Raw genomic sequence first — 10,961 nt, forward strand, 5'->3', positions numbered from 1 at the left:
TTACCTTGGCTTTGCAGACAATGCATCTCAGCCTGTCTTCACTCCCACATCCCTGTAAGGAAACAATATTTAAAACTAATTTAGTGACAGTAAAACATCAAAACAACAGTTCTAAAGCTGGACCTGCTGCAGAATGACATGCCTGAGTGACAAATCATTTGTTTGTGTTTTGATCAATAAACTAATTATGTTTGTTTGGGAACTGTGATTGCATCTTTAACCCAAAGGTGCATTATACATAATAATGCTAATTTAATTACAGTGCTAAAAAACCTGTATAGTTCAGAACACACGTCTCCAAACACAACAACAAATAAGAAAAAACAACATTTCATATTGTTGTTATGTATTCTGTTTTGTTATTGTGTATTGTCCAATGTAGTTTTGTGTTGCACCTCTGGGCCACCGTAGTAATCACTTGTTATACATACATAACTAGATGCTGTTTTAATGCATGCACTTCATGTAACACTTCCCATGACAGAACTGCACATGAAACAAAAATAACAAGTTGGCAAAACTCCTCAAGCTGGTGCTAACTATCTGAAGATGCTAATAACAGGAAAAGCATTTGTACAAACACAAACTGCCAAATCCACTGCTAATATGCATGGCATGTAGGAGCACATTTTGATAGATGTTAATGGCATATAATTATAGAACATTGCTATTAGGCAATGTGATTTTATAAAGAGGACCATTGCCCCTGGCACTGTGGCCTGATTGCTGTGAGTGTTGGGCTAATGAATGTAAACCAAGTCTGTTTGCAGTGATGAGAATCAACCCATGAGAGATAGACAGAGTGAGAGATGGTGGGGTGGGATGGAGGGGGGTTGCTTAACTCACTATTCACACCACTCGTAATTAAAGGGAAATATAGGCATGCATGCTCACAGTCAAGGGCATGCTTTCTGACATAAACACACACAAAAACACTTCCGTCACATATGAAAAACATGTCTAATACATGTCAGTATATAAACTGATCAATTTATGTTTGTATCTGTTCACAATTTGGTCAGTGCTTCACTCTCCACTGAATCAATGCTATATATAGCTAGCAATGGTAGCAGTTTCATAAACCCTCTTCTCACTTCTTTCCCCCGTAACAGTGTATTTTATTTCAGATGGATGGGATGACAAATTTTGAAGAGCAATTTTTTGCAGAATACTATTCCCATTAACTTCAATAGAGTGAAACCAGATGTATAAAAATGAAAAACAGATTTATCTGTCGGGAAAGCGAGTGTATACCATTACTTTCCAAAAGCCTGCGTCCTTGCTCTGTATATTCTCAAGCCGTCGTTGGGTTGGGCAGTGAGACACACCAGGCCACACTCGGCTGGTGCAGTACGAGCCATACAGTCCTCCCATGCCCTTGTACTTTGTGCTGTGAGGGGTTTCACCCCTCTAGGAATGCACTCCCTATAATGAGGGTCAGGGGTCAAAGTGCTGCTGCGCCTGGAGGCCGGGATCTCCTAGGCACACTCAGTCACTGACTCTGTCCCTATATTTAAATCCTGCCTCAGGACATGTTTTTCAAAGGGCATCTCCTAACTAGTTCCTGGTTACTAATTAGTTTTGTGCCATGCTATTTGTCTTTGGGAACCTGGGAAGGAGAGGGGGGGCACAAATGAGGCAGTCTAAAAAAAGATAGCGTATGGTTTGCCTCAGTGCAGATGATAATCATTCAGATAGTCCTCTACTGCAAACACGCTGAAGTATGTATCAACAGTTGTGGAAATGAATGCCAGTGCCGTTTTGTTGCCTTTGAGTTCAGCCTGCCCGCTGTTTAGTGACAACATCTGTGTGATACTGTTGTGGGTGAAATTAAATAAGGACGTGGAATTTGCCCTTTTTTGTTCAAGCTGCTTTTAGCACTGGTAACAGTGCATGCTATCACTCCCAGCTGGCTCTCTCGCTCGCTCTCTCTCCCTCTTTCTCTCTCTCTCTCTCGCAAGTCAAATCATTATTGGATTACATTTTCTGGCTTCATAAAATGCGGTTAAGAGGCACTTTAGACATATGTGCATGACCTGCTTTCCAGAGATGGCTATCAGAGCAAAAGTGACAGGTCAATTGCTGATTTCTGCTCCGTAAAAGGGAAAGGGGCTCCCTACCCTGAGCACTCTAAAAGGTCGCACACACTCTCGCTTTCTCCCTCCCTCTTTCTCTCTGTCTGCTTCTCTCACACACAAAAAACTAAAGTAGTCTTGTAGCATCAGCACACACTCTCAGCAGAGAGCTGGGTTCTGTGTGTGTGTGTGTGTGTGTGTGTGTGTGTGTGTGTGTGTGTGTGCTTCATGAGCCTGAGTTTGTGTGTCTGTATATAATTGTATAGTGGGAAGACACACACTTAATGGAAGTGGCTCTTCACTCTGACAGCTGGGTGGTGCAGATGAAAGGTCTGCTGTAGCATGTTGTCTACCACTTGTGGAGTATCCAAAGAGACCCAAAGCTTACAGGAGTGGACGGCACAACAGCAAACGATTCAGCAGCAGACACACATTTTATCCTTGATTCACATACAATGATTGTATGTGATAATAACTAATTCATATATTATGCACAGTGTATTGGCTTACAGATACAGTATATTCTGCTACAGAATTAGATCTAGATGTTATCATTTAGACTTGCACTCTGTGTGTGCCTCGTATGGGAGCAGATAGTACAGATACTGTACAGCACAAAAGTGCATAAGTGACACAGATTGAATTAATTTTCAGATGATCTGCTCTTTGGCTCTCCAGTCAAAGTGGTACTCGAGAGATTTAGTACTGCACTTATATAAAGCTGGGTGACTTGCAAGATACAGATTTAAAACATAATGGTCAAAACTGGTAGACCAGATTCCTATCCTGACCTGAAGTACCTATTATGGATGAAGCTCCATAAATTCTGGATACTACACTTCCCACAAGGCGACCCTCCCTGCCTGTTAAATGCCCACACAACTCCATGCCCCCACGTTGTAACACAATCTTTTGTGTTAAAAAAACACTGTTGTCTCAAAGCCCAAGCCTAGATAACTCTGATGACCTCATCAGCGTTGTTTTCTCAGGCTTAACAAAGGTCCCCCAGAGCAACATAAAACTATATACAACAGTTTGTCCTCCCCACAACTAGGCAACTAATCTTGACAAGTGAAATTGGTGGACTACCCTTCGACTGGCTCTCTATTTTGAACTGGCAGCTTAACCTCATACTTAATGCTGAATCTGTTTGGTTTGGGGACAGTTGAACTCTACAACAAGCTAAATATCACATATGTTTGACCTATTATGCCTTTGTAAAGTGGATATGGTCTGTTTTTGTCTCTACTGAGAAACATATCTGGCTCTTCATTGCTGGATGCTCCACTATGTTCACCAGCTAGTAGCTAACTTTGTCCGCCTGCTGTTTGGTGTCCATAGTTTATGGGTCTATCTGAGTTTGATAACAGCTGCTGATTACAGCTGCCAGCTGCTGTTGAAACAGGATTGATAAGAGTGGTGAACCAAAACAGTAAAGTTGCTGCATAACTGCAGAATTGGGTAATACATAAGTTCAGGACTAGAAGCGACCCTTTTCATATTACACATTCACTGTTACTGTTCATAGAAAGAAGGGATTAATGGAGCTTTATTTTACCGAATATTGTACATTGCCCAGTGCCTTCAACCATTGCTTCCAGTGTCATAATGCTATTATTATGATGCTCTTTCAGTTAGTTGAACAGTGATTTACATTATATCTGTGTATCAGTATATAATCTGTCCGTGCAAACTAACACACTCCTGAAGTGCATTTTCATGTCATGTGACATAACAACTCATTTGCATACAGAGGTTTATGACTTATGTGAAACATTGCAGCTGAAGTGTACAAATGTGCAGTTACATTTACATTTCCACATCAACACACCTCTTCCCTTACTTTTTAGCTTTTACTTTTTACTTCTGGGAAAATACTTATACAGAGGCAATTATACATTTTTACAATTCTGGCAGCAGCAACAGCAGTTGGCTGGGAATTAATGGAGGAAGAGTAATTAGCATGAGCAGCAATAACCACCATGACTGAAGAGGAAGAGAAATGTATGCCACCTACAGAAACGTACATTTCATTAACTGAGAAGAGTGTAAAGTGATCTTTTTGGAGGTGCAGTGCAAAAACACCACATCAGTAGGCAATGTATCGATACCACTACTGGTTCAAGGAGTGCTACAGATGTTAATGAGCCATTTTGCAGTAGGTGACAGGTGTCAGGTGCATGATAGCTTCCTGGAATCCTGCCAGTCCATTATGAGGCACTTCTCACTCTTTCAGCCCCTGTGTTTCAAATGTATAACGATGACGTGTTATCATTGTTAGCAACCCTCATTAAAACTAATTGGTATTACTATTTGAAAGGTAACTCATTACCTTGAGGCAAACAGCAACGTTTTTGTCTCAATAAGGAATTCTAACATGGCAAACACATTTATTCTGTGTTAGAAATCCAACACAGACATTTTCTCCCTTCACATTGTGACAAATGGCTGATGAGGAAAGAAGGCCAGACTTAAATTTTAAATATCAAGGTTCCCTACATGGAAAGTCTTTCTTACCCTCTGGATCCATGTGGACAGACACACGTGATGGGCAAGTAAATTCTTGCAGTCACAGAATTTCCTCAGTGGGTCACTGGCTTTAAGTTCAACATCCCTGCATATAAAGCACTCTGACATCTCTGTAGAAGAAGAGGAGAAGATAGGGGTTATGAACGGTTTAGCACTGATTTCACATTGCATCAAAGGCTAATTCATGTTCAGATTCACTGCTGCTCATGAAATTGTTAATTGACTCAAATTTAACAAAGATGTACAACATTGTATTTTCTTTAGAGTAAGACCAACTTATACTGCAACGTATTTCCTATTACAGCATTCAACACTCTCTGTACAGCTCCCTCGAGCATTAGACCTTTATTTTGTTCCCACTGGGAGTGTGGCAAAGTGAATCTGGGCTTTAAAAGCAATTGTAGCAGGTTGACATTCCTGACAAGACATTTAACACAACAGTGCCAGAAGCGAGAATGACAATGAGAAATGAAATTCAAATTTAAAGATTATTTTCACTAGAATTTTGTCTGTTATTTGGTTTGTTTTCTCCTTTGCTAATGGTGCCATTATTTGATTCACATGTAAAATAAGAAGCAGGTATAGATTATTTTCTTCATTCTGTTAATTCAGACCAAAAGGATGTAATAATGATTAAAGCCTCAGAAGAAGATTTTGCAAATTGGCTCCCCCAGATGTCAGAGGTCATCAGACTGAATTCTCAATACCCAGTAACTGCCCATTTTCTGAGGACTGTGTGTCTACATTTTTACTGCTTTACTATGACCGAGCCTTTAAGAACCGATTGAAGATTAAATTGACAGGGCTTTACCAAATAACCCAGTGGCTTACATTAGAATGGTTTTCTTGATAGGTTAAAAGCAATATAGAGAATACATATAAATCTAATCTGCCTCAATATAGAGATGACACAATAAAGTAAATGCTGTCCTCCCACATCATCCATACAGCAATCTCAGATGGGCCAATCTGTTATATGCATACAACAATACAGAGAGTTTGGAGATTTTAGTGGCTGGTATCTTCTTTTAAATCACAATTTCTACAGAGTGGACTGCACTGTATGTTTGTTATTTTACACTGTGCAGTTCACCAGGGTTACCAAAACTGCAGTTGAGGCTACAACTCTTAGTTAGTTAAAGTAGCTCAGACATCTATAAGATACAAATGGTCAACCTATGGACAAATCAATACACAAAAAACAAAACAAAAAAAAAAAAAAAATAAGAGAGGTACAAGCCTGTGTCTCTCTAGTTATAGGACTACCATCTCCAGTGATCCACAATGGCATCAATGGTCAAAAAAACTTCAATATTTTGAATATAATATATATATTATATTCAAAATATTGAAGTTTTTTTTATGTAGATCGTGCTAGCAAACAGTTGTTTACACAACCAGTGACATTAGCATTCATTTGGAGTTGTGTTTCTGGCAACCTGGTAAATGCAAGGGCAAATCTAGAGAAGTGCCATAAAAAAATGCATGGCCATCCCAGCTGCTACCCCAGTTTGGTGTCAAATGCTGTCAAATTTAACACATTAATCTAGATTAATTCCAAAAATAACATGATACAATACAGAAACTTAATGATCTATTATGGACACATTTTAGACAAAGTGATAGGGATAAGTGTAATGAAAAAAGACATGTATTTGGAAAAATGTCTTAAATAAATAAATGTACTGATTTCTAACGGCACCTTTAGATATCTGCATTCTATTATGTCTATGACGTAATGTTGTACCAATACTTCATATGGGGGCTTTTCCAAAAAAATATAGATTTATGCGATTGTAATTAAATCAGCATATATTTCTGCCACCCCTCCATGCCACCCTCTGGCATGCCATGAATACTTTTCTAGATCTGACCCTGGGTGTATATATTATTATTATTATAATATTCACTACATTTAACTCTGGTTTGGTCTCTACCAACTCCTAAAGGATGGGTGAAGGTAATACAAAGTTAATCTGAACATTTCATTAAAAACGAGGCTGATGAGACCACTGACAGTATATAATTAGTGGACAGAGCTTTTGGGAAGTCAAGCAAATGCAGTCATGTCTTAAACCTGCATTCTCTCTAATAGCCAGCAGGGGCAGCTCCATTGGCTTCAAAAAGACAAAACAAAAAATAGGGTGCCCGGTTAGCTCAGCTGGTAGAGCTGGCGTCCCATGTACCGAGGCTTGTTACCGTAGTGAACAGTTCCCTACAGAGTTTATGGTCTCCATGATAAAGTCGGGTATGCTTTAGAGAGTGGCTACAGGAACAGGATTTAAAGATGCTTGATAAATACAGGTCCTGGTTTCAGTGTGGTAACATCTGAGAGACTAATCCAAACACGGTTTACAAAATGTGCCAAAGCCTGGCCTGATGTAAGATTGTGTTTGGCAATAGGGTGAAAAGAAGAATCTGGGGTAGTTAATTGTTAACGACGACACATTGTTTGCTGCCTCCACAACTTACAACAGCTGCTTTGAAGTCACAGCTGAAACGATGCCTAATATCTTGCAGTAAAATGATCCGTCCCGGTTCAATTAGGAGTGGACATGAAAGGTGAGCAGTGGGATATCAAGCGCTAGTTGGCAGACATGTGGTCCTAGCCCAGGGCTGGGGTTAGCCACTAGATCTATTCACAGTTGTATGCTCCTTTGTGCTGCAACCAGCATCTCTGATTTAAACAGCAAAGTTCACCAATATCTCCATCAGTGAGGATTTTTGAAGCTAAATATTGGACAGTAGCTAGAAGCCAGATTTGTTGGTTTCATCCCATTAAAAACATTGGGAGACAGCAGTGAGAGCTAGCTGTCATCTGTGCGCTCGCCTGACTGGGGGATAAACTGCTGCCTCAGAAGCTCCTGTCTCTTTTGGGCCTCTCGTTGAACCGGATTGCTTCAGGTGAAAATCTATCTTCAGATGAAAAATCTTTTAATCAAAGGGTGAGTTTTTAATGTAGCCCATCAGATTCTGTGTAAGCAGATTTTATTACTGACCAGGCATATATCTCACCTTGTATTAATATCTCTGAGACAAGCTGTAATAAGAAAAACCAGATAAACTTTTTTTTTTTTTTCTCAGCACAAATTTTGGTCATGTCAAAAATTAGGCATTTTTAGATAAATGTGTGGTGTGTCTAGATGCCACTTCCTTTACCTGCCTGCTACTGACACCAACCGCCTGGCCTAAAAATGGAAATCCTTCCAGTGAGGTACTTTCCAAATACTACTGTGTGTCAAAATTCATATGTTTGCTTCCTTTCCGTCTGCCTGTCTAACAAGCTATCAGGTTTAGTTGGTTTTCACTCATTGTCAGAATAACTTTGTATGTGTAGGAGAGTTTGCAGAAAATAATGGAGCCATGCAGAGCCATACATATAGAGTATGACAGTCTAGCTAACAGGCAGTCTACGTGTTTCAACAGCCTGACCGAAAATATTTCCAAAGTTACTGTGATGGCAGGTTCACCAATTATACCCACAAGTCCTTTTTAACATTTCATTCCCCCGAATCTGTACTGCTTTTACGATCATTATGGCAAGCCCCGAGGCACTTGTGCAGCTAAATAACGGATGCACTGCTGCTGAGAAAATAACTAGAAAACAACATTACAACAGAGATGTAAACATGCGGCGCGTCAATCGTAGCCGAGCTGACACGTCTGGGTGATCTGTGACTCCCATAATTAACTGTCAGCGGTGTCAGTGTTCGGCAGCGTTTCATATGAAGGTGAGCGCTCGACTAACTGGCTGAAGTCACCCTCTCTACACGTTTTAACAGCAAAACAAAACTTCGTCTGTGCAGCGGCAGTAGCAGCAGCTCCGGGCTGTGTTGTTTCCATACAGGGTGATGATGTACTAAAACAAAGCTCGTCAGTTGGAGACGCCGATCTCCCACTATCATAGAGGAGAATGTACCAACACAAACTCTGTCGAGAGCTCTGTTTACACTACTTTACTGTCTGAAGATGGCTTCAGTGGTGGGCAGTCAGTGATGTTTTAATTCCCTGCTGCACAGTATCACAGACATGAATCATAAGAAAGCAGAAGGCAGTCAAACTGAGCAGTGTTACTTGCTGAGTCTAAAACACTGTACAGTACACTATACAGTAAACAAATGAGGAAAATGCCAGATTGAGATAATTTAATTGTCCGCTGCATTGCTAACGACCTCATTAACAAAAGAATGATGGGAAATCAGCATGGTCTGGGCGAGGAACCGCCTGTGTGACAGCCATCTGGCTACAATGGGGGGTGGGGTTGGGTGGGGGTTGGGGGACTGGTAAGTTAACACCGCGGCTGTCGTGACTTCCAAGCGCAGGCCTAGAGCACCTCTACATGGAAGCAGGGATTTACACATTTACAGCAGGTTACTTTAAATGATACACCTACAGTAGCCTACATTTAGAATCTATGTATGAAGGCATATTTCATACTGGACCTGCGTCTGTTTTTATCAAGCATCTCAGAGAAGGAAATTGGCCTGGTTTGAAAAAAAAAAAAAAAAAAAAAAAATCATAATTATTGTGACTGACTTTTACAGGATGGAAAACAAGCACATGAGCTCTGCAAAAACGGATGTGCCCACAACCTTAAAACAACAGAGGAAGTGCAGCTTTGCAAAAAATTATGATTTAGGCCTGCAACGATCATAATTTTAGCAGTAGTGGATTGAACTTTGATAGCTTACATGGGGCAGCAGATAATGTGTGGATTTATTCATTTCCACAAGCTTCATGCAAGCAAATGATCTGTTAATCATCTATTTATTTAAATTACATTGTATTTTGTAATGTTTTAGAGGTGTGTTCATATTCCTATATTGTTGCTTATAGAAATATCTAATATTTCATCCAACTGTAATGAGTAGACACATAAGTAAATAATAAATAATAGTAAATAAAAATGATCAAAATCAAAACAGCAGAGGTTAATTCCCCACAATGCAACTCAATACCGTCTTTCATTAGACCCTCTCTACTTGGTAAATGCCCACATCCATGCCTCCAATTTGTAACCCAGGCCTTCTGTTAGAAATCTGAAGTTTCCAAGTCCAAGCTGAGCTACTTTGTAGGTATCAGAGCTGCAACATTATTGCTGCGCGTGCCTACTCCTCATTTACAGGCATTATTATAGGCATTGTAAAACAATGCGAGGGCTGAGCCAAGTTCACTGCTATTTTTTAATTGTTTGCACTTTCTGTTTTAGGCCACACAACTGGCTTACCACTGTTAGCTTATGTACAGCCTACTATGTAAATGGTAAATATGATTAATTAGGCTATTAAAGCCAGCTACTTATTCATTTCACCATCATTTATGTATATATAACCTAAATAACAAATTCACCAATATTATTTGATTATTATGTTTTCTAAGTTCTTCCTTCAAATTTCAACATAATTAGAAGGACGGATTCTGAGATGCTTTACAGATACGGGCCCAGGTTTCAGTTTGGGTGAAAGAGAAAGTACACATAGTAATTCGATTCCTGCCAATAATGTAGAAATGCAATCTATTCTTAAGTGTAAATTACCTTGAAATGGAAAGGACACTTCATGACAACATACATACCTATGGATAAACTTCTGCATGACTCTGCTGAAGATAAAGGTTGGTACACACTGCCCATATTTCACTCTTTGTTGTGACTGCGAGACGACTCCTTCCACTCACTTCTGAGTATTTCCAGATACCAGCTGTTTCCTCCACTTCCTGTTCACATCCCTTTGTTTTCTCTCGCCGGGGTTATATGTACATTTAGAGACAAATCAGTGTGTCAGAACATAGGTTTACTACCGTATATCTACACTTTCTATTACTGCACACGCAGTCAGCTGATCGCTCTGTGTTTTTGTTTTTGAGGAAGTTGTGAGAATGAGCAGCCAATCACAGCTGCACACTGGGGCACGTCAGGACAGGAAGCCAAATGGGGAAAAAAAGTACAACTTTCAAGTGAACTTTAAAGACTGCATAGAAGCAGAGAGAGTGAGAAATGGATGAGTGAGATGCACCACAAGGTAGATTCTCTTTCATTCCAGCCACATGTATTGCTTTGTTTATGGGAAAATAGTATACGGTTGGTATGATTTCATAATGAAGGAGGAGCATGTATTGGAGGAGATTTCTGTCCTAAAAACAACTCTGTGTTGCAACAAACCATTATGTATGCTCACTGCTGGGAAATGACTAACAGATTTTGGAGTTTCCCCATCTATCTGCATACTGAGTGGATACAAATATCAAAATCATTTGTTCACTTACCAGCCTACAGCTCAGTGAAATGTAAACTTTTTTTTCAGTTGATGACTGAGTATGTTTAAAGTAAATTAAGTTATTATTTCCATTAAACTTAAA

At 39.7% G+C, this 10,961-nt stretch overlaps 1 protein-coding gene across 1 annotated transcript in view; it reads right to left on the reverse strand.

The window, feature by feature from the left end:
• LOC127350445 (uncharacterized) overlaps window positions 1–10,464 on the reverse strand; it is a 72,873-nt gene extending 62,409 nt beyond the window's left edge. The window contains exons 1-3 of the mRNA XM_051377102.1: window positions 10,179–10,464; window positions 4,593–4,714; window positions 5–52 (exon numbers count right to left, since the gene is read on the reverse strand). Coding sequence (XP_051233062.1) covers window positions 5–52; window positions 4,593–4,714; window positions 10,179–10,236 — 228 coding nt within the window. The 5' untranslated portion in view covers window positions 10,237–10,464. The remainder of the gene's footprint in view (window positions 1–4; window positions 53–4,592; window positions 4,715–10,178) is intronic.
• Between the last annotated feature and the right edge of the window lie 497 nt (window positions 10,465–10,961).

Source organism: Dicentrarchus labrax, unplaced genomic scaffold (assembly GCF_905237075.1).
Source record: "Dicentrarchus labrax unplaced genomic scaffold, dlabrax2021, whole genome shotgun sequence".
In the NCBI taxonomy this organism is placed as follows: domain Eukaryota; kingdom Metazoa; phylum Chordata; class Actinopteri; family Moronidae; genus Dicentrarchus; species Dicentrarchus labrax.